The 25,060-nt window shown below is 32.4% G+C and overlaps 1 protein-coding gene across 1 annotated transcript; it reads right to left on the reverse strand.

Annotated features, from left to right (window-relative positions):
- Positions 1–270: 270 nt before the first annotated feature.
- Positions 271–19,604, reverse strand: LOC128550589 (uncharacterized). Its single transcript, XM_053529862.1, has 3 exons — positions 19,513–19,604; positions 12,584–12,918; positions 271–506 (listed from the first exon to the last, which is right to left on the reverse strand). The coding sequence occupies exons 2-3, from the start codon at positions 12,903–12,905 to the stop codon at positions 271–273; spliced, it is 558 nt and encodes a 185-aa protein (XP_053385837.1). The 5' UTR covers positions 12,906–12,918; positions 19,513–19,604.
- Between the last annotated feature and the right edge of the window lie 5,456 nt (positions 19,605–25,060).

Consider the following 25,060-nt stretch of genomic DNA (forward strand, 5'->3'; position numbering starts at 1 on the left):
TTTTTGTGTATATGTTCATGGTGAAGATATACGTGTTAAATTTATACTTCAGACGGCACCCTCAAAATATAGAATTTGAATAATGATCTATTAATTTAAGATACTCAATGTCTAAACAAATACCAATACATTTGATATTTCTTGCTGTCAATTGTACATACTGGACATTAAATGCTTTCAAAATAATTAAAGTACAGTACATCAATAACAAATGTTGATGGTATCATTATTAATGCGTCATAAACAAAGGATATCTCAATGCGGATACATTTATTTCTTTATCATTGTATTACCTGGTGCCAGTGATGCCGGTTGAAAATAAATAACGTTTCCGGTTTTTCTACCGTATTCTATAACCTGATCCATTAAGTCCTGCCTGCCAAGATTCCAGAATATTCCTTCGAGTTGTAGCAAGTTTACTGGTGTTAAACAAAGAGTCTTCTGCATCATGTCGAAAAGATCCATTGGTGTTTTAAAGCTGTTCAGTATTTTTCTTGGAATGTTCCCTGAAAAAATACTTCTGAACAATATACATGTAATATAATGCATCATTATTGATTAAATACCACATAGTTTAACGTTACATAATGACATGTGAATAGATCTCTTGCGAGACAAAGACAATGATGGTCACATAAGAAAATAATGTAACTGCTCTCTCATATAAACACTGTATGGTAACTACATCGGTAGCCGCATGTTTTAATCTGTCTTATATGGCCTCTACCGAGCAGAAAAGACGAAAACATCACGTAAGTTTCGCTGATTTCTACTATTTAACAAATATTTGTAAACAAAAGTTTATTACGTTTTCAGTGTCCATTCTAAAATCCAAAAAGGTTTATGATTTTTTACGAAAAAATCCATCATAAGTTACTACATGTATTTAGTGTTTAACAATTTGTATTCAAGTTATCGAAGAATAACAGGTGGCTACCAGTGTAAAACTTTGATAGTGTTCGTCCCTTGCGATTGTTTGCAACAGTATTGAGGGTTTGAGGAGCTAAGAAACAAACACAGTTTTACTAAGATTTCAAAAGTGACCTTGACCTACAAGCATGGATCATGTATGTGACACATTTTTTCAACATGAGGAGTATTTGTTTGCAGTATTAAAATATTCCATCGATGAGCTTAAAAGTTATGGAGCGAAAACAATTTTACTTAACCTTTAATAGTGACCTTGACCTTTGACACACAACCATGGGTCATGTGCGCGACACATATCCTAATCGTGGGGAACATTTCTGTGTAGTAATAAAAAATCATTCAATGCAGACAGAAAAAATGGGGCAGAAACAAAATTCTACTTTGACCTGAAAATTGGCCTTGATATTCAATGTGAAGCATAGTTAATTTAAGTCTAAAAAGGTGGTGTATTAAAGCATTTGTATTTGCTTGCTCAGCGTCAGGATTATGTACTTTACTTTTCGTGTTTTCATAGCTGTCGTTCAATCATTAGAACTGAAGATCTACGTCTGTATTTTGGTATATGATTCATGGGAAGAATACGTAATTTTACTTCGAGGCACCTCAAATAGAATTGAATATGACTATTATTTAGATACTCAATGTCTAAACAAATACCAATACATTTGATATTTCTATGCTCTCATGTACATACGGACATTAATGCTTTCAAAATAATTAGTACATACATCATGACCAATGTGAGGATCATATAATGCGTCATAAACAAGATTCAATGCGGATGACATTTGATTTCTTATAGTTGTATTCACCTGGTGCCGTGATGCGGTTGAAAATAATTAACGTTTCGTTTTTTACCGTATTCTTAATGATCTTAGTCGCTGCAAGTTCCAAATATTCTTCGAGTTGTAGCAAGTTTATGTGTTAACAAAGTCTTTGATCATGTCGAAAGATCATTGTTTTTAAACTCAATTTCTTGAAGTTCCCTGAAACTATCTCTTCGAACTAATATACGTAATTATGCATCATTATTGATTAAAGTACACATTGTTAGTTACTAATATATTGTATAGATTTTGCGAGACAAGACATGATGCACAAAAAATAATGTACTGCTCCTCAAATAACATGTATGGTAATACTCGTACCGCATGTTTTATCTGCTTATGGCCTCTACCGAGCGAATGACAAAAACGTAAGTTTCGCTGATTTCTACTTTTAACAATATTGTAACAATAGTTTATTACGTTTTCATGTCCATTCTAAAATCAAAAGTTTATGATTTTTTACGAAATCCATCATAGTAAACTACATGTATTTAGTGTTTACAATTGGTATTAATTATCGAAGATAACAGGTGCTACATGTAAAACTTGAAGTGTTCGTCCTGCGTTGTTCAACATTGGGTTGAGGACTAAAAAACAAAAGTTTTACTTAATTTCAAAGTGGATATTCTATTATGTGTTTCACGGCAGGAATAATAAGTTATTTTGTATTGTGCGTTTGGATTGATTTAAGTAAATTTGCTGAAGTCAGTACGTTATAAATTCAGTACAACCTAACCTACCGTATCTCTTCGCTAATTTAGAGAAGTAATTGTAATTTTATTTTTGTTTTTGAAGAATAGACACAATCAAAACTAGCAGCCGTTTGAAAGGACTTATTCCAGTATATTTTAAATTATTATTATATCCTGAGTTTAAAACATGGTGTAATACGATGAGTGTCAGCTTTTACAGTAAATTACAAGCTCGGTTTGAAGCTGGGATGTCCAATGCCTGGAGGATAATTATTCTTCTCTATTTATATTTTCATTATTGTTTACCATATAAGTACTGTAGCTTTTAGGCATAGGATATGTAAATGGATGAATGAACTAACCTCATTAAAAAGATTTTCGTGATTACTGAACATTTCAAGAATACGTAGCCATTTCACCAGCCGTTTGGCTATTTACTAGAAAACGTTTCCATTACTTCCTCAAATATTTGTTTTGGTCTGTAAGTAGGTACCTCACTTACCACTCTCACTTCACAAACATGTTTACTGAGATGATCTGACATGCACTGCACATGTTCCATAGTTTTCCTGCTGTTTCAAAAAACATGTCCCTATTTTGATCAGTATCTTTTAGTTAGGCTTTTGTTTATTAGCAAAGGCAGTGGAGCTAACTGAAAATGTATACTTTAAGTAGGCACTACATACTTTAGATATATGTATAGATAACTAAAGCAAAGAACACGGTCTAAAGATAATCACAATATAATTTCCTGTAAAAAGAGGTTTTTTATAGTTTATTTCCTTTTCCACATCAAAAGTATAATACATTTATCACAAAATTGATTTTGTGTGCCAAAAAAAGATATTTACATATATAATATCAAGCGAAGTTGGAGAAATAAATCTACCTACATAAACCAGAATTGTTTGAAAGTGCATAAATGTACATATCTATGCAAATAATGATATACATCGTTCAATATCATCAAGTGATACATGTTGTGTTCCAGATGGAGACTATTCTAAAAAGAAAGGCTGGTAATATATTAACAGTGAAAAAACCACGCACATGAGCAGATAGTTTTTCAAACAATATTTGAGTAACTAATCAGTAAATAAATTTAACTTGCAATGTTTGGGTCTACATTAATATCGTTAATAGTTGTATTATAATTTGGTATCCTTGCTCGAAAGAAAAGGAACGAGTACGAACATGACAAAGACAAGTTGACCAGTAGGTTCCAGAAATCCAATTACACACAATAAGTTAGCGGCTTAATTAGCATACATAGTTACCTTGCTTACGTTTAACCGCAAGGTTTTCTTTTTACAATCATTAACAAGGTATTGATCTAGGGGAAGAAACTCTAACAGATACTTTTTTGTAGGGTTTGCAGAGTTGCATATCTTTTCTAAAGTAACTTTTTAAACAAGTTAAATGGAAAAAAAGGAAAAATTGTAGTTTAAAAAGTACAAGGTCAGAATAGAAAAGAGTCAGCAAAAATATCCATTAATGAAAAGCTAATAATATGCTCAATAGATAGCATGTAATTCAGACCTAAGTTAAATTGTTTACTGAGAAATAAAAACAGAATAAAGAAAACAAAAAAAAAGACAACAGGCGCAGTCACTTTGAAGCCCAAGACCCACGTGTTACACTTCACCATCTACAAGTAGAGTCCTAAAACTATTCCATTTTCTATCAAAGCTATTCATTCTTTGGGGGTTTTAGCGACATTGTACTAAGTTTTCAAATGTGTTCGTAAACTATTAATAAACATATGTAAGGTAGGAACCGCCTCTTTAAATTTACTTTGATAAATAGTGTATTTTCCAATCAAGATTAATAATAGAGTAACTGCACTGAGATTTGAATTACATAATAAAATATCTGATATTGACCAGTCAATATCTGCATTAGGACATTTTCTTTTTATCTATCTTTTAACTTCTTCCCAAAATGTTAGTGAAATCTGGCAGTCTGCAAATAAATGCTCTATGGTTTCTGAGTGATTGTGCCATAGAGTACAGAGATTATCATTTATTTTCCTCATTTTTTCTAATACATAGTTTGTGCCAATAATTCTGTGATTTATTTTGAACTGAAACCACTGAAGTGTTGGGTCCTTTGTTATTGCAAATGGACAATTGTATATAAATTTCCAGTTGAAATTAACATTTAAATTTAATTTGTCTCTCCATTTTCTACTTGAATCTGGTAACTTATGAAAGCTTGACAAGATGTCATAATTACACCTACAACCTTTATTTGCACTCTGAATGATTTTTATTGGTAAAGGTTGCAAAGGATTTTGCTCTTTGACAGCGTAATGAGGAAATCTTAATTTATCTTAAAATTCCCTAATAGATTCAATTATATTTTAGTACTGAAGAAAGTTAGTTTGCGTAATTATATACATTTATAAAACTGTTAAACGATAACAGATTTCCATTTCTGTCCAGGAAGTCATACACCAATTTTACTCCCTTTTTAAAGAATCTCGAAAAGTAGTAACTTGCTCCTCCTATTTTAAACATACTATTATGCCAAACTGGTAAAACACAGAAATCTTTCCATGATTTTGGATATTGCATTCTGAGTTTTATATATCCCTGGAAAACATCTTTCAGAAAAGGATTTTTCACATTGTGTAGTTTGTTTTTTAGAACGTCAGCACCAAAAATGTGAAATGCATTAAGAAATGGATATATCTGTGTGATAACGTTAAAGTATTTAGTATTATAGGTAATAAGCCATGCAATTTTAAGAGCTGTCATAAAGGTTTCTAAGTTCACCACTCTAATGCCACCATGTTCAAAAGATTGTGTTATGACTGTTCTCTTTTTCTTATCAGGTCCAGAATTCCACAGAAACTTATAAAATAGATTTTGTATTGATTTAGTTTCTATGTTTTTGGATTTGGTAAACTTAATATTAGGTGATTCAATTTTGACATAGTTAACGTCTTAATAACTATATTCTTGCCTATTGATGTGATCATTCTTTTAGACCATAGACCATTGTGTTAATAAGTTTTTAATTTTCTCTATTTTTGAATAGTAGTTTGCAATAACAATATTATTCAGATTTAGTGTAAAGGTTATACCCAGTAATTTAAATTGTTCTTGTTTCCAATGTCGACCCAGATCAGTACATAACCTTAAATGACTATTTTTCATTGCCCCTATCCAAACAGCTTTTGTTTTTTCTACATTAATACATAATTCAGAAATTTTGGCATAGGAGTTTAATGTTAGCATTGTGTTTCTGAGAGATGCTTCACTTCAATCTAATAGTACAGTTGTGTCATCTGCATATTGTGACAGTAGAAATTCAGAATTATTAAGATTAATGCCACTTATTCTTGGGTTTTGTTTAAGCATAATTGAAAGAACTTCAGCACAGAGTACAAAAATAAACGGGGACAGCGGGTCCCCCTGGCGACATCCACAGTGAATATGGAACCAATCTGAGAGATGACCGTTTATAATAACACGGGATTGAATATCATTGTAGAAAAGCTTAATCCACTTGATGAAATTTTCACCAAAATTAAATAATTTAAGAGTTTTATACGTGAATGGCCATGACAGAGAGTCAAAAGCAGTAGCAAAGTCCAGTAGTAAAAGCATGCCAGGTATATTATTTTTTTCTGTAAAGTACATTATGTCATAGATTAACCTTATGTTGTCTCCTATATACCTGCCTTGTAAAAAGCCTGTCTGGTCTTCACTAATCAATTTATGTAACACTAGTTTTAAACGTTCGGCAATACTTGCGGATGCAATTTTGTACGATACGTTTAATAATGATATTTGGCGCCAATATTTTATATATTGTTTGTCTTTATTTCCTTTAGAAATACAAGTTATGATCCCTTGTTTTAAAGTGACTGATAGTTCGTCAGTACCAAAAGCATGGTTAACTGACTTAACAAGAAAATGACCTATATCTATCCAGAAAAACTTGAAGAATTCTGTTGTAAAACCACTAATACCAGGCGATGAGTTATTGGACATTTTTGTTAGACTTGCCAACATTTCACCATAACTCAAATGCCCTTCTAATGATTTTTTTCTTCTTCGTTAAGTTTAGGTATGCCTACAACATTTAGAATATTCTCTAATTCTGTATTTTCTGTCTAATGATTTTCTACTTCACTTATGATTTCTTCTTGATTCCTTAGCAGAGTTACTGATTTTGAATAAAGTGAGTTCATTTTTTTAAGTATAATTCCTATTTTCCAAGTTGTGTGACAAGGTATTCTTACCCATAGAACTTGCGCTATCGTTTAAAAAAAAACAAAGTGTAGCATCAATTTTGTCAATGAAGCGTTAATCCCTAGTATTGAAATTTTCTCTTCAAAAATTCATCCGCATAGTAATTTAGATAATGGATCTCAGTTAAATTTCAACCTAACTTGACAACAGTTTCGTTTTAATTATATCGTATTTACTTAAATCTGTCATCTCGAATTTAATATTATTTTATTTGAAGACTGTATTTAATTGAAGTTGCAAAACAAAGATACAAAAGTGTCCAAAAAAAAACTGTGATTGATTATTTAAAGACGCGATCAATATTTTATTTCTATTAAAGTATGATTTCCTTTCGGCAGCAGAAGTATATTACCTCTTGACAATCAGATTAAAAATAACAGGCATATATGCAGTAATATATAATCATGTTATGATGACCACATTCTTAAAAAATATAACGGAATAGTATCTATCAACAAGCTAATTTTTCTGTTATAAAGTACACGTTTAACTTAAATGACATGTGATTACGAATGGCACCTAGATAATCAAAAATTTATTTCCTATAACAATCATTTATTTCTATATTACTAACAAATGCTCGCGTTTGTATCCGAGATCTAAGTAACAGCGTCTTAAGTTTATAATTACTGTAAATCAGAGACGAAACATTAAGTCCTGTGGTGACACTTCTAAAACAGTGCAGATTCGTGTTGCATGTAGTCGACATAGTCATAACTTTGATAAGTAAAACGTTCATAAAACAATTCTATTCACTGTCACGCTGTTCTATGTAAAGTTATTAATATTCAGACATTGTGATTACTATAGAATTTACATGCGATCAATAGATCCAAGTGATACTTTCTATTAGATTCGCTTAAAACAGTTGTTTACAATTTCTCCTGATTTATGCGCTTATGTATATAAGTACATGGACATGGCGTTAAATTGTATAAACTAGCATCATGTTAACCATAAGTGTGCCATGACTAAACTTAACTACGTCACGGGTTCGCTCAGCCATGAAAAACTTCTACAAGCCACCTACCTTAATTACATAATAAATATACAGTGCTTCTTTTTACAAACATTCGTTTAGGAATTCTAAAAGGCAAAATTTCATACAATAAAGTTACATTTGTATCTCGCATATTTACCAAAGTTTGTCTTAATACTGATAGCAACTCATTTCATGATTGACAGATCTACTACGAGATCCAACTTGATTTTCTTCCCTTATTTATCAATGGAATATGCGTCATCATCAAACAGCGTTTACACCTCATATTTCTGACAGTCTCTCTAGCCTCGCGTTTTCAGGTAGATATTCTGACACTATTCTTTTCCTTTTAGCCTTTCCATCTTAACTTGACGTTGTACAGTTCTATAAAAATTAAGTTAGAGTCTATTTCCATCCTTCATGAATTTACCAAGCTGTAAGCGATTCTGCAATCCTATTGGAATGTGATATCAGTTTTGTTTTGCAACTTCTGTCGTAGGTTAATGGGATTCATCTGTCATACATTATTCCATAATCTACGCTATCCATCTAAATAGTTCAACTCATTAATTGGTAGACGTGATATTGGTCGTCATATTTTTACAACAACTCGAGTTTTGTTTAATTTTCTTTTATTAGGGTTGATTTCTCTTCTAAAACTTTTCCCTCCTCGGTTTCCATACACTTGTGTTTAAATTCTGCGCTTCAGTTTGAACTTGATTGATCTAAGTTCATACACGTTATCCATCTCGTTTTATCATGGTCATTATTTTTTTTAAGGGACTGAATCTATCGTTAGAAAATCCTCTTACCAGTGTGCATTTGACTAAGCTTCTCATTATGTCTTTCGATGCAAGCTAATGATTTTTATTATCCAAAGTGTGCAAGTATCATTAAATCTATACTAGTCTTGTCTCTTTATAACACTGTCTTTCGATGCATTATGAATTTTTTATCAAACGCTGTCGATAGTTATCATTAATCTGTATATTAGTTCGTTGTCTTCTGTTATGAACTCTTGTCATTTAACTGCCTTATGACCTCTTTGCACCATTTCAAGTTAACTATTATCTGGACATCTATTTACTCCTAGCGTTTGCTCATACATTCTTGAACTTCCCCTTCGCATTTCACTTCATGATCGGCCATAATAAGAATACTCCAAATAATCCAAAATCACATAAGTTAACTACTCACAGTCGTTTTGTTGTCTGCTGCTTGCTATCAGTATTAGTCGGTTATAATCACTGTTGTTTTGATTCTGACATTTTGTCAAATACATGGTTAACAAAATTCATTGACCGCTATACCACTTTTCGTTTATCTGCACAAAATCTTTTTATAAAAGCTTCTAGTCGTAAACAACTCAAAATGTACGTTTGTTACGTACTCTTTAGTTATACAATTAACTTACTTAAACTTATAGACACTGTGAGTTACGTTTTTTCTTCTGACCAAAAACTGTCCAGAATGATCGTCCTTTGCAGAGCGACTGTACCATAAACTTTGATAAAGAAACACTTCAAAACAACAATTTTTAGTTATCACTGTCATGCATGTTTGCTATGTAATTTTTAATTAGAAATTAGTGAATTTACAATAAATGTACTGCGGTCAAGTATATCAAGGTAGCTTAACTTTCTATTATAAAGATTGCGGCTTAAAAAATGTTTACAAGTTTTACTTCCTGATTTATGGCCGCTTATGTATATAATGTCACATGGACATGGCCGCTTAAAATTGTATAAAAACTACGCAAAGTCATTTTTAACCAATCAAAAGTTGTGCTCATGACCTCAAACTTAACTACGTCACTGGGGTTTCCGGCGTCAGCCAATGAAAAAACTTCTAAAGCAATGCCACCTAACCTAAATTTACATAAATAAATTCAAACACGTGCTTTTGTTAACAAACATGTCGTTTGACTAGAATGCTCTGAAAAAGGCAAAATCATACATAAAATAAATAGATTTTGACAGATCTCTCTGAAGATCCACTCTGATTTTCTTCCCGTTATTTAATAATGGAATTATGCGCCCATCATCAAACCAGCAGTTTTACACCTCGTATTTTTCTGACAGTCTCTCTAGCAGCCTCGCGTTTTTCAGTGTGAGATATTCTCTGACCACTATGTTCTTTCCCTTTAGACCTTTCCTTGCATTTAAAACTTGCTGTTTGTCAGTTCTATATAAAAATTTACATATTAGAGGTCTATTTCCATCCTTCCTGAATTTACCAAGCCTGTGAGCGATGTCTATCCTATTATTGGGAATGGTGATATCCAGTTTTTTTCTTTAGCATTTATGTAACTTCTGTCGCGGTGGTTAATGGGGATTCATCTTTGTTCATATCATTTATTCCATATATTCTTACCCTATTCCATCTAGAATATTGTTCTAACTCATTAATTTGGTAGGCGTGATATTTGGGTCTGTCACTATTTTCTACAATCCAATCCTTCAGGTCTTTGTTTTTTTTTTCTTTTTTAGGGTTGCATTTTCTTCCCTTACCTTTTCCACCTCGGTTTTCATATCACTCTGTGTTTTTTAAATGTTCTGCCGCTTTCAGTTTGAATTTGATTGATCTAAGGTTTTCATACACGTTATCAATCTCTGATTTTATTTGGTCACTTATGTCTTTTTTTAAGGGACTGAATCTTATCGTTTAGAAAATCCTCACTTACCAGGTTGTGCAGTCTCTGATCTAATGCTTTCTCATTATAGTCTTTCGATGCAAGCTAATTGATTTTTTTTATCCAAAGCTGTGATAGTTATCATTAAATCCTGTATACTTAGTTCTTTGTCTTCTTTATGTAACATCTAGTCTTTCGATGCAAGTTGATTGAATTTTTTATCCAAAGCTGTGATAGTTATCATTAAATCCTGTATACTTAGTTTTTGTCCTCTTTATGTAACATCTTGTCTATTTTAACTTGCCTATCACCTCCTCTTTTTCACCCAGTTTTTCAAGTTTTTCACTATTTTCTGGACATCTTTTTCCTCCTTAGCGTTTGCTCCCATACTTTCTCTTGAACTTCCCCTTCTCGGCATTTTCACACTACTCCGGCTCACTAGATTATAGATACTCCAAATAATCCAAATAATCACATAATGTTAAACACTCACAGTCGTTTTGTTTATCTGTCTGCTTGCCTTATCAGTATTAGTCGGTAATAATCACGTGTTTTGACTTATGTACATTTTATGTACAAAAACTGGTTTAACTAAATTCATTGTCCGCCATTACCCTTTGTTCGTTTATCCTGCACAGTATATCTTTTTAAAAAGCTTTCAGTTCGTAAAAAACATCAAAATGTCACCCGTTTGTAACGTACTTTCTTTAAGTTTATACCAAATTTAACTTACTTAAACTCTAATAAACACAGTGAGTTACGTTTTTTTCTTTCACTAACCACAAAATACGTGGTCCCATAACTGATCTTGACCTTCTGAAGAAGAGTTTCTGAGGTGAAACAAAAATTATCCTTTTTGAAAAAAATCTCTAAAACATAATAATTATTGTAGACTTAGGTGACTGTAAAAAATATCCCAATGCATGCTTAACATGCGTTTTAACTCTAGGAATGGGAAAACACGCATAATTACTACAACGATCAGCAGTTGGAAAAGAAAAATATGCAGAACCAAACTATTCAATGCCTCTGAGAAAATGTGACATATTTTGTGTGGTGAAATTTGTCAATAACAAAGGAACATTTTAAAAATGTTAGACCCAACAGATTTTCAGAATTTCACAATGGGAACGCTATATATATATTCAAAGTATGGTGAATTATCTGGAAATATGAAAAAATTCAATGAAAACAGTTTAAGGTCTGTCAGATGCGTGACTGTATTATCCAGTTAAGCAGATAAAATAGATAACTTTCTTCTCCATTACATTGATATAACATAAGCAGAATCACGATTGATTGTTGTTCCCTCAACAATTTCACTCTCTGAACATATTTGTTTTCCCATGTAAAAAAGGCTTAGAGCAAGTCTATACTAAGCATGTTTTTAATTTACTATCAATATATAGGAAAAAAGTTTTATGGTTATAATACAGGTTGAAGCAAAATTGTTGGCCCTTTTTACTTGTTTATGTCACTGATCATAATTCAACCACTAAGCTTGTGGCATGGTATCTGAAATTGTAGGGCTCTTCAACTTTGTCAAAGTTGATGTCTTTCTCTTTTCAACGAGACGTATAAAAAAGTGGTGAAATCGTTTTTGAATTTAGGACAGAAAAAATAGGGTAGATTCCCTAGAAGCACATTAAGTAGCTTGCATCTCAACTACTGTCCATGAACAGACTCAATTAAATCAAGCCTGAAGCATTTTCGTTATGTCGCGTTGGCTGACCTGTGGGTTTCCACTTTTTAATTTTATTATATTTAAGCTATACGATTCCGATTATCATGCAAGTGCGACGATTACTTCTTTTGACGCACCATGGTTACTGAACAGAGCTTGATAATGAAAACTTGACAGGAAGAGGTAAATATCTTTTTATGAACTTTCATAATGTTTGCTGTTACCATACAGCGATAATTAGAAGCACTAGTCCAATCGAATCACACCTTTCTTAGCAACATGGAATCCCTACATAATTTGAACCGTGCCATGAGAAAACCAACATAGTGGGTTTGCGACCAGCATGGATCCAGACCAGCCTGCACATCCGCGCAGTCTAGTCAGGATCCATGTTGTTCGCTTTCAAAGCCTATTGCAATTAGAGAAACTGTTAGCGAACAGCATGGCTCCTGACCAGACTGCGCGGATGCATTTTGCATTTAGGATTGTGCCAACTCAAATTATTCTAAACATATAAGTTCCAAAGCTCTCATCAATTTGATTAAAAAAAATCAAGAAGTTAAAGTTATCTTACCCTTATACACTTCTTTCATTTGTCTAAATTCTGCGTCTGTGATGTTTCTCGACAAGTTTACAATGAGCAAATTAAAAGCCCACCTATCATGCGGTGGCGATATTTCAGCAATTACTGATGCACTTCGCCGTTCCAGACTTTCCCCATCTGATGTTTGTAAACGCGGTCGCTTTGGTAATGTTTGATCTTCTGCAACATTTTGCATTTCGATTGTTTGACTGACATTTTCAGTTGCAGATACGCCTAACTGCGTGTCAAGTGTTGGCATCGCTGGTAAGGGCAGGGCATCTTCGGACACACCAGTCGATTCGCCTCCTTCCATTGCAAAGCTTAACCTTTATTAGATAAAATATTTTATATTGAATTTGATATAGAACTATATTTACATTCACTATTTTATATATAGGTTTTTGATTGAAAGAATCAGAACATCTATTTTCGTATAAACGCCACTGGTACACTAATATCAAATTTTAGTTTGATCAGATGTAATTCACAAGACAAACAAAATATCATTGTTCGAAAACAATCTTTCAAAATCGGACAAAAATAATTCTTACATGAGAGCGAAAACTATTTTTATTACGATAAAGATCACAATTTTGTCGAGACGACTACATAAAAATTCTTTGATTTAAAGGCACTAACTTCCTTACTGTACAAAAAAGGAAATGAAATTGTTTAGATATCAGGAACGTATTGCTTAGGCATTTTTATTTGTTTCCATTCAAAATTGGAAAGCGTTTGTCATGAGATACAGGAGGTAGACTGTCTTAATTATAAGGCTTCGACTGATCCACTACTAAGACATTTTTTAACTTGGTTTAGCACCTTTAAATGCAAAATATCATGTTGTAATTGTTTGTGATGTGACCAAACTTCGATGTCAAAGAATGATCACTTTTAGCCAAAATCTGTAGTCCCGTCCCTTCCAAGATACTTTAAACAAAATCAGCAACTGTACTTTTATCTTCAGGCAATTTACAGCATAAAGTTGGCGGGTCTTTTTTGTCTGTTCAATTAAGCTCTTGAAAAGATCAATATTCTGATATTTATATCGATTTTCTGGTACTCATAGAAAGTAAACCATAGTTTTTTATAGAATGGTATCGCGGTTCATAAATTTGCAAGATTTCATAATTGCTGATTCAATTAATCTTGACGACAAGAAGGCCCAATGAAAGCATACAAATGTAGAACGCAACCAACCAGAACGGTAGAAGATGTGATTGATTGAGTCTGTTACTGAGAAAAAAAATTAACTGTGTATAATCTCTCAAGCCCCTAGCATCGGCTCAAGCAGAACTCTGTTATACAAATGATTTGAATGAAATTCATGATCCAAAAGGACCGGAAAATATAACACCACTAGATCCAAGGACGGGGAGTATTTTTTACAGCCGCCATATGACACTTCAAGAGAACTGTTGTAAGAGGTTATAAAGTCTATTAGAATATCGTTTGGAAACACAGAACGTAATACAGCAATATAATAAGCAGACTCGGTTTGGTTGAGACTGTTCTTGAGAGGTAATAAAACGTGCGATCCCCTCTCGCCCCTAGAACCGGCTTAATGGAATTTTGCATAAATAGATTCAATAGTCTTCAGAAACTAACAGTTCATTAAAATAAGGACATTCACCTAAAAATGTAAATAGTAATTAAAATTAATATTATTCAGTTTTCGTCAACATTTTCAAATGATTTGATGTAAATATCAATTATGTAAAATCCCTCCACCTTCCACCCAATGCCAACACACACACGCACACACATACAGTATGTTCCTAAATTGTAAAACAACTAGATATCACGTGCCTTCTGTTTCAAAGAAAATAAAAGATTTTCAGGACCAACAGCCCAAAGAAAGAATCCATAGAAAGATTTATTTGGCATCAAATTTATTGCAGCTTTACAAATGTGATATGAGCGGTACATCGTTCAGTATCTCGTTTTCTCGCATGTTATTAATGCATATCTACTATTTTTTCCATTTTTATTCCACGAAAGTATATACAAGCAAGTAATACAAGTACATAGCTTTTCCAAACTTATATAGAAATAATTTTAGTTTTTATTATATGTTTTAAATATAGAATTAGACGCGTTCTTCAACTTGAAATGGCAAAGCAACTTTTGGTAACATACATCTGCGAGTTAGTAACGTTTTCTTTTAAACGAATATGGCTACATTATAATGTCATTTTCATTTCCAATGCCATTACAATCAGCGTGGCCTAATAAATCATTTACGCACTTTATAACAATGTAAAGTTAGATAATACCGATCAATGATTTTGTTTTCACAAGGAGTTTAACATAAAGTTCGTTTTAGTTCATTGCCGAGCCTTAACAGTAACTTCAGATTTACTAGATAAGATAAGGTTTTGATAGAGAAAAACTTTATGCATGAGTTTCTAATTATGTTAAAAATAATATTCTACAAATATTCTACAAGATATTAACCTTGTTATAACAGATGACACTGCGCAAGATAATCAAAACTTTAAAATCTTTAAATTTCATATCTTTTAACACACGGTATAGCTGAAATGCTCCGTTCTTTTACACATATCTGTACATAACATGTTTTCACTAGGCCGGTGTGTTTTCCTAAAATGTATAAACACTTACTTAATAACACTATACTCGACAATATAAGTTCTGCAACAAAACATGTTTTATGCTGTAACTCATTTATTACTTAACGTACAAGTATAATTCATATATCAAATAAACGTACAAGTCAGTCTTTAAAAATACTGAAAACAGAATGAAAATTGAATCACCGGTTTCGGCAATTTTTCATGTTCCAAGTTACATACCTGATCAAAAGTTGCAAAATTGCTGAGTGAATTTCATTAGTGCGTGTATCCACAATTTTGCGAATTGCATTCAAGTAGACGACTCCTCATTGAAATCACAAGGCGACGGACACTGGCCTTTTTAAACAACACAGTTTCAGCTTCTTAACTGTATTTCAGAATATTTTATGAAAATAATAATTGCAAACAACCACACATTACCTTTCCACATAGAATCAGATGAGGAGTACTGCTGTAAATATTTTAAGCTTTGATGATAGGACTTTTTTCATACTCTGTTAGCTTGAAGAACTTAAGATTCTAAGACAAACAAGAAATTTAAATAAAAATGTACATGTCATCAAACTCGTTTTGATGTTATTGGGCTTTTTCTTCACCCACTGTTTAAGCATTTCTGAAATTTTGTAAAATGTAAAAAAATGGTGGTACATTATAAAACATATAATATCCTTCTAAATGTTATAGGGATTTCAGGTCTTACATCTTACATCTTACTATGAATACAAGGTGATATCAATGGCTCTAACAAGTATCTTTCATTTTTACATGTTAACGTACATAATTTCCCCATCCATCTTATTTTCAATTGAAGAAGAGAGAAAAAAAACCTAAAAAATCTGCAGTTAAGATTTTAAAAATATTTTACAGCTTTAATGAGACACAGAAGTGCTTCAAGATGGAAAAAATAATATTGGGGGTCACCTACATCTAAGAGATTTATTCAAAATAAACGTTTAAAACATAAGAGTCTTGATATTTTTAGTTCTTTTTGCTTTAACTTCCAAGACAATATAAAGTGTTATGTTGAAAACTTTCTATATCAGTTGTAGTTACTTATATAGGTAATTGAAATTACCGACTCCTACCCCATTGTACATCATACATCAATTTCAGGCTAATGATAGATACAAATCAGGATGAAAGAACATTTCTTTTTCCAAACAAGTAGAATCAGTTTGGTTAAATGCTATATAATAGCCACTTTTTAATTATTTAGCATTATTAATTGGTAAAAAAAATGTTAAAAACGCTCGTACATCTTTAAGTTTAGAAAACGTTGGTCGAATTGAACTGGGGCCGTATTCATAAAGCATCTTAAGTATAAGTTTTGACTTAAGTTGAAGATTTTACTTAAGTTTGTGGTGATTTCAGCTTAAGTCTAAGTATAAAACTTAAGTCCTATTCATAAAATAGCTTAAACTTAAGATACGTAAGAAATGACTTAAGTCAGAAAACAAAATGGCGTCGTGAGAACGATTAAAGTGTTGTTTTTCAGATAAAAGCACGTTAAACATAATTGTGCATGTTGTATCTGTCTGAAATTAATGTTGTTTTTTTTTAATGTTTTCGTCCACAATAAAAGCCAAGAATTTCTTATTAAGTTGTTTTATGAATAACAAATATACTTAAGTAAAATAAATATCTTACTTAAGTAATACTTGAGTAAATAATCAATTTCTTATACATATACTTAAGATGCTTTATGAATACGGCCCCTGGTCTATTATAGGTAAAGAAATTTTGATGTTTCAACAGGAAAAGCTTACATGCACATGTGAAAAAAAGAATATTACTTTTGTGTCTTTCCATCCAGAATTTCTCAAACTCGTTGGTGATAACACGCTCGACAGAGCCTAATGTTTGATTGTTTCATTAAACTCTCTTAATGAATTCAATATAAAAAACACCCATTCTCTATATATTACTTACTTAAAAAAGTAAATGTTTTGAAGCTACATGAAACAGGAAAAAAACTGATAATATATCTGTAAATCTTCCAAAGGGAAGTATAGTACAAATCTGTGTTGATATTTTACGTCGTTTCCCGCATAAAAGACAAGGTGTCAACATCATACATAACCAGAGAGCAAAACACAATACTAAGTACAGCAAGATATACAAAAACGAAAAACTAAAAAAAAAAAAAAAAAAGAAAAAGAAAATTTTATCAGCAAAATAACTGTCCATTTCAGTTTAAACACTATAATTTACAGGATCTATATTCACAGTCAGTACGGAAACACTAGAAATGCATGCATTGTCATTTAAGTGAAGTGACCCTCCATAGTTACTTAAATTACACAAAGTAAGTTGAAGAATCCAAGGGTAACTACTGATGACGATAATGACCGAGATAAGTATCCTTACTGAATGCATTTAAATATTAAGTTTTACGTTACATCCCTGGGGTGTCTTCGTGCCTAGCTTCTTTATCCATTCTTTTTCCACCATCTGTCTGTAAATGCGTCCTTCGTTAAACACCCTTTGAAGTACTGCAACTTTTACATCTGCTGCTGTATGGCCCTCGAAATGTCTCATAATTGGTTTATCTGCTTGTTGACGGACATCTCTAAGATGTTCTTCTGTGCGTTCCTTCAGAGATCTTTCTGTCTCTCCCACATAATCTGTCATGTCACACCGTGAGCAGACCAGGGCATATATAAGTCTTCTATCAGTACATTTTGGAACTGAGGCTGTATTGTAGCTGTTGTTTTTGTCAGTGGACCAGACTTCTCCCATGTGGAGAGACGAACACATTCTGCATTTACATTGGTTAACGGACTGCTTTAAAGCCTTGTTTGCTTTCCCGTGCACTAGGATGCAACATATATTTTTGTCTCTTCTGGAGGCAATAATGGGTGGAGATTGGAACACTTCCATCATCTTCTCTGATCTATATAAAATGTTTATATGTTTCCTAAAAATTGAGTGGATATTAGGAAGCTGCTATGTATATGTTAATACTAGTGGTACACGTTCATTTTTGTCCTTTTTAGTCTGCTTTTGTAATAGGTCTTCTCTGTCTAAAGTATCTACTTTTGTCAATTGTCGTTCTACTTTTTTACCACTATATCCTTTCTGCGAAGTTGTTGTTTAAGTTCAGTTCTGTGTTTCTGGTAATCTTGCTCTTTTCACAGATTCTCTTAAGCCTAAGACCTAAGTCATACGCCTAACCTGATTTTGTATTTGGTGGGTGATTATAGCTCTTGTGCAAGTATAATTGTTTATGAGTGGGCTTCTTATACAGGCTGGTGTAAACTTTTCCATTTTCAAGTATTACCCATTTATCCAGAAATTCTATTTCAGCTGGGCTATATCTCAGTTCAACTTGAATATCTTTGCGTTTGACGAAGGACGCATTTACAGACAGATGGTGGAAGAAGAATGGATAAAGAAGCTAGGCACGAAGACACCACAGGGATTTAAAGTAAAACTTAATATTTAAATGCATTCAGTAAGGACACTTATCTCGGTCATTATCGTCATCAGTAGTGACCCTTGGATTCTTCAACTTATTTTGTGTAATTTTACTAAGACAACGTCACGTCATTTCCTGTGTAAGACGTGACGTTGTCTTAGAGAGAGGACGTCAACATCATTAATTTCCTGTCATATAAATGTTATATGGATATTACTTAGTCAGAAAAGTATTTCCATATTCTTGAAAAGGGACAAGTGTCCGAAAATTCGAAGTAAAGAGTAAAATATCAGCACATAAACTTATATAAATTCTTGAAAGAAATTATTAAAACGGCAAAATGGCAAGACGTTAGATTATTCAAACTTTCGTGTTGCTATGATAACTAATAACTTAAGACAAGATGGCACTGAAGCCGTTATAAAGGTCACTGTTGTTCACAGTTGCTTAAAGATGAGAAAAAATGCGTTATCATGGAAACACTAGAACATATAAATTTTAAGCTTATATCTAAAAGATAAGGCACAGACAGTAACTAATAAATATAAGATTAAAATCGAAGAAAATGAAAAGTGTTAATATGCATATTTTCCTTTTTTATTCAATAAAAATACTCGGAGCTCTTGTACTTTACGCCTTGATAAAAATTCACTTGAAGGGCCACAGAGAAACATATATGAGATTTTAGCGATGAACACATTTACATGAAGCCCAATGAATAGCTACGATTCAAGAAACCTGATCCTATCTTGCTAATAAGGTATACTACTAAAGTTTAATCTTTATGATGTCCTGTATTGGAAATTAGCTTGATTTAAAAAGTACTAAATATATACAAAACAAGACATGAAATAAATTTTCAGTTGTTTGAAATTCGATAAAATAAAATTATTTGAAAAAAATACCTTATATGGGAAATTTATAGATCCGATTTAACTGTTAATTTCGGATACGTGACAATACTCTTCCGTTTCCTTCCGTTTCAGTTATACTTTTTGTTCGAGGGTTGTTTCAAAGAGGGTCAATAATGTAACTACCGGTATATTATAGATTTAAAAACAAAACGGCTATATACGTGAAAATATAATATAATAATACACTACACTGTTGTTGTTGTTGTTTTTTTTATTTTTTTTTTTTTTTTTTTTTTTTTTTTTGGTTCTTTGATTTTTATTTGTCGGGTTTTACTTGTCGGGGACACCTTGATAGAACCACTGATCTTCCGCAAGTCAGCTGGATGGCTTCCTCACATTGAAGCACAGCCAAAATAATAACCATTTTGTTGTATTCCGTGCTAATTATATACATTTTATGGCTTTAGAAATGTATTACATGCTACTGTCTCGATGATTTGTTACAATATCTGTCATTAAAAATGTTTTATGTGACGTCAGGAAAATGTCAGTTATTTTAAACATGTTAGTGTTTGAAATTGTATTTTGTCCAATGGCATTGTAGTACTTTTCAAATTTTCGGGAAATTTATTATAGTAAATCAGCATTAACTTGCAGTCATTTATTTATCAGGTAAGTCATGTGTATAGAAGGGACAAGAGGTGTGTTATTGATTTCATTCGCTCTGATGTCATCCAGAAACAAAAAATAAATTCAAACACTAACATGACTATGTAGGTTAGTGTTTATTAATGTACATTTATAAAACTTGATTAGCCTCTCGTAGCTGATTAAACTTTGTAAATACACATTAATAAACACAAACCTATACTTGATTAATAGCACTGCATTATTTTAAACGTACAATAATACTAATTGATGCTATTGCGAAAAAAATTTGACTAGAGGAAGAACTATCTACAACCAGACTTGGTAATTGTTTGACAAGAATATAACAGTAATTTTAAATTTAACTGGACAGTAAGGTAAACAATAAGCCGGAGGTACTTTTATATAATATGTCTTGTTAGTAATTTACACTGTACAATTTTACCACCCCCTATTTTCAGAAAATACACCTGTATTACGTTATCTTAGGTAAACATAGCCACCGATCAATGTCGCCATTGAATGATACAATATACAATATACATACCTTTACAGCATAGTGTAATTCAATACGCTGCGCATTATGTCATTTTCCTATTTTAGGCTTATGATAACCGGTAAGCGTGCTTACTAATGCGAAAATTGTAGGAACATGGTATTGTGAGTTGTAGGTTCGAAACAAATTTTGACAGATGTTTTGAGATTTATTTTACAAGGGACCACCGCAGCTGAGGGTTAAGTTTGTTGACTTTGAATCAAATGCTTCTTCAATTCGTTGGGTACGTCTTGCCTAAGGTATAGACCTCTTTCATGTGAAGAAGTCATCCGGCTGGCTTTCAAAAGGCCGGTGTTCTACCAAGGTGCCCGCCCATGTCTGCAATAGTGCCCACCACAAAAAGCTAGAAAGTCACCATTGAACTGTAAATGCTTACTTCATAGTTTAAATATGAATACAATAAATCATATTATCGGAAAAATATGTACACTGTACTAATAACCGGTGCATTAGTACCTGCAATACTTTTCTGTAACAGTAAGTCTATTTTAATCTTAATTATATAAATTAGAAACTGATATATACTAGCATGTAAAAGCTCTTATTACAAATAAAAAGGCAAGTGTATCATAGTTGGTATCTACATTAACTAAAACTATAGCTGTAGCCAAACTCAGTGGTGCTATTTTTCCGGTTCTTTGTGTCCATGGAGTCCATACGAGCATTTTGTATGAACTAGTTTCTTTAAGGTCTGTTAATAGGGATATGATATAGCCACTTATGAACAGATGAAGTCTACTATTATCCTACTCACTTTTAAAATGGAGGGAATGGTTATTTTTATCCCAATTTATGTAATATGTCTGTCTACTTTTTCTGTCCGTAAGCCTGTATGTCTGTCGATCAGTAGACCATTTGGTTTCCAACTACTAGCTAGAGAATAAAATCAATAAGAAGATCCCGTTGATTGCAACCTAGCAACATAATAGCAGACTCAGTCCGACCAAACCTGCTAATGAGAAGTAACGAAATGTTCGAAACACACCATGCCCGGAACACCGATAAGTGCGGAACGCTATTGAAGTAAATATGAATGTACCAAATAATTCGAAAAAAATGACAACACTGAGTTCAAGTATGGGATACTGTTTACAGCTGACACCCGACATTTTGGCAAAAACGGATATTTCTTGGAGGTTTCAACTCATGGATTTCAAAGACCAGCAGGATTCGGGATTTGAAATCGTACATAGACACAACCATAAAATCCATGAAAAACAATACCTACGAATATTTATGATTTTACAGAATTACTTTTACAATAGCAACCAATATTTTTTTCAAAGCACTTATAATTGAAAATGCATTCGATTATAGTCATTTTATATCGTACTATTTATAACTGCCATGAGTGCTTGAAACACAATTTAAACACATTAAAGTTTTTAGAACATTATGAAACTAAGTCAACCTTGTGAAATTGACACTGTTGATCTATTCAAGTACTACAAATAATTGATGAAACGAAATAATGTAAACGATCACTATTATAAACCCTCTATTGATTTATAACAAATCTATTTCTGTATGATTTGCTTTAATTTAAATCTGAAAACATATCCTACTAGAGTGTTGAAAGTAGACAATTGCAGTTTCATTATAAACCTTGAGGTCGAAGTTAGTTTACCTAGTAGGTAAAATACTATAATAGTAATTATCGAAATTTGTATCAACTACGTAGCATGTAGGGCAAAGTATTTACCGTGTGTTAAAATAGATAGTGTTAACTTGTACCCCGGTACCATTATGCAAAATTAAATCATAAAGACAGTATTTCATATCATGCACTGTATAGGTCACTTAAGCATTCAGTAATGCGGTATACATGATAAAACATACTCTTTAATATGAGTATAACAGAATAAAGTTTCCTGTAACACTTTGGCCTTTGGCTTTCAATATTCAAAGTAAAAAATATTTCAGTCAGCATATGTCCCCTGTTGCTTTAGGTCATTAGGTCTAAAGTCAAAGTCACTGCATTCAGAATTACCTGACGTGCATTATGAGAGGGAAGGGTGGGATGGAGGTTGGTATATGTGTATTACAAACAACAGTTGTGTGGACCATTTTATCTATTTTTTCGCCGCTGTATCTGAACAACGAACTGATTGATTGTAAAAATTTAAAACAAAATCGAAACTTGGTCAAATGATGGACAATGTAAAGGAGAATAGGCTTTCGACTGAAGGAAATTTTATTCTATTTCATTTTACATGTTAATAATTGAATAACTCGTGTGGTACTACTTACTAATGTGTTGTATCGGTTAAAAACATCTAGTTTCTCTTTGGTCAAATTTTAATTTCTATAACATCATTATCAAGTACTCTAATAATCTTGAACACGTTTGGGTCATTGTCATTCATTATAATAATGATAAAATGCACGCTTCAGTGCAGGTACCACATAATTTTATGTTTTCCCATCCGCCATCAGGTCAGATTAAGTATTATATAAGGCAAGACTGATTTGCAAGGACGAATTTTCCACTTTCCTTCAGGTCATCATCTAGCGTTATATAACGTTTGATTATCTATCTTCTTTTAAAACTACATTCTTTTAAAAACTACATTTCAGTTCTAAGTCTACAACATGACAAACTTATCAACAAGATATATCATTATTCATATACAAGGTTTTTTCTCCACACTAATACATTTATGCCTAACTAGGAATTCAAATTAAATGTCGAGTTAAGCATCAGTATACTTCTTTTAATGGCTTAGAAGTTCTACAAGAGTCAATCCCTTTTGTTTATCTACTCTACATGTTTTATTAATAATTGCGGTAGCAGGTTTAAGGCTTGCTTTAAGTCCATGTAAAGATGATATAACATCTCTGCTTTTACAGAGAAATATGTATCTTTTAATTTCTAAACACAACACGTTATAATTGCATACAGCTTTACCTGGATATCCCAAAATAAAGGATTTGCAATTTGTAAAAACTTATCATCATAAGTCTTGGCAAGTTTTTCAATTTCTGTGATCAAATGTTTTACATGACCACATACCCAGAGTTTCTTTTTCACGTTTACAAATCGTACAATATTCGGTTATAGTCTTGTTCATTTTGAATAACAAAACATTGGTACCTGATATATAATCTATGAGCAATTCTAATGTGTAACCATTGTAAATATGTATCATTACAAGTCATAATAACCTTTACATTTCATTTTCACAAGCGATTCTCACAAATGAAAGCTGTTGTACATTAAACAGTTTCTTTTTATTTCATATTTTTTCTTCAGTGGTTGATATGAAGCTATACTTATATTTATTCACGTCATGCCGTCACACTCAATGTCATGCCGCAATTCTATTTCTGTTGGAAAAAAAATATTGTTTTTTTTTATTTGTAGATATTTGATTCTTTTATCATGGTTGTATATAATTACAAATTAGCCTTTAGTGAAGACTTCAGCTTGAAGTATATTAGACAATAATTCCAGGCTGAATTTACTAATGAAATTCTTTTCTTCCCCTGTGTTCGCATGTAGTTATAACTTAAAAACTTATATATTAAACCGGAAACTGCAGTTTTCCATATAAACAAAAACCGGGCTGTGTAGAATGGTTTTTCATATTAAACATAAACCGAGGGTGTATTGGTATCCTTATAAACAAAATCCGGTGTGTAGAATTGTTTTCTATATAAACAAAATCCGGGGCTGTGTAATATGTTTTCCATATAAACAAAACGGAGAGTGTAGAATTGGTTTTCCATATATAAACAAAAACCGGGAGTGTAAGAATGGTTTTCCATATAACAAAAACTGAGTGATTTATAAACAAAAACCAGGGTGTGTAGAATGGTTTTCCATATAAACAAAAACCGGTGAGTGTAGTTTTCCATATAAACAAAAACCGGGGTGTGTAGAATGGTTTTCCATATAAACAAAAACCGGTGAGTGTAGTTTTCCATATAAACAAAATCCTGGGCGTGTAGAATGGTTTTCCATTTAAACAAAAACAAATGTGTGTAGAATGGTTTTCCATATTAAACAAAAACCGGGGAGTGTAGTTATCCATAGAAACAAGAAAAAAACGGGCTGTGTAGAATGGTTTTCCATATAAACAAAACCGGAGTGTTTAGAATGGTTTTCCATATTAAGCAAAAACCGGGGAGTGTAGAATGGTTTTCCGTATAAACAAAAACCGGGCTGTTTAGAATGGTTTTCAATATAAACAAAAACCGGGGGGTGTAGAATGGTTTTCTGTATAAACAAAATCCGGGGAGGGGGTGTAGTTTTCCATATAAAAAAAAAACGGGCTGTGTAGAATGGTTTTCCATATAAACAAAAACCGGGGTGTGTAGAATGGGTTTCCATATTAAGCAAAAACCGGGTAGTGTAGTTTTCCATATTGTGTAGAGGGGGTGTAGTTTTCCATA

Source organism: Mercenaria mercenaria, chromosome 18 (assembly GCF_021730395.1).
Source record: "Mercenaria mercenaria strain notata chromosome 18, MADL_Memer_1, whole genome shotgun sequence".
Lineage (NCBI taxonomy): Eukaryota > Metazoa > Mollusca > Bivalvia > Venerida > Veneridae > Mercenaria > Mercenaria mercenaria.

Coding starts and splice junctions, on each gene's coding strand:
- LOC128550589 (XM_053529862.1), bottom strand. CDS start 12,905: ATGGAAGGAGGCGAATCGACTGGTGTGTCCGAAGATGCCCTGCCCTTA. Junction 507..12,583: donor AATGAAAGAAGTGTATAAGG/GTAAGATAACTT, acceptor GTATTTTTTCAG/GGAACATTCCAAGAAAAATA.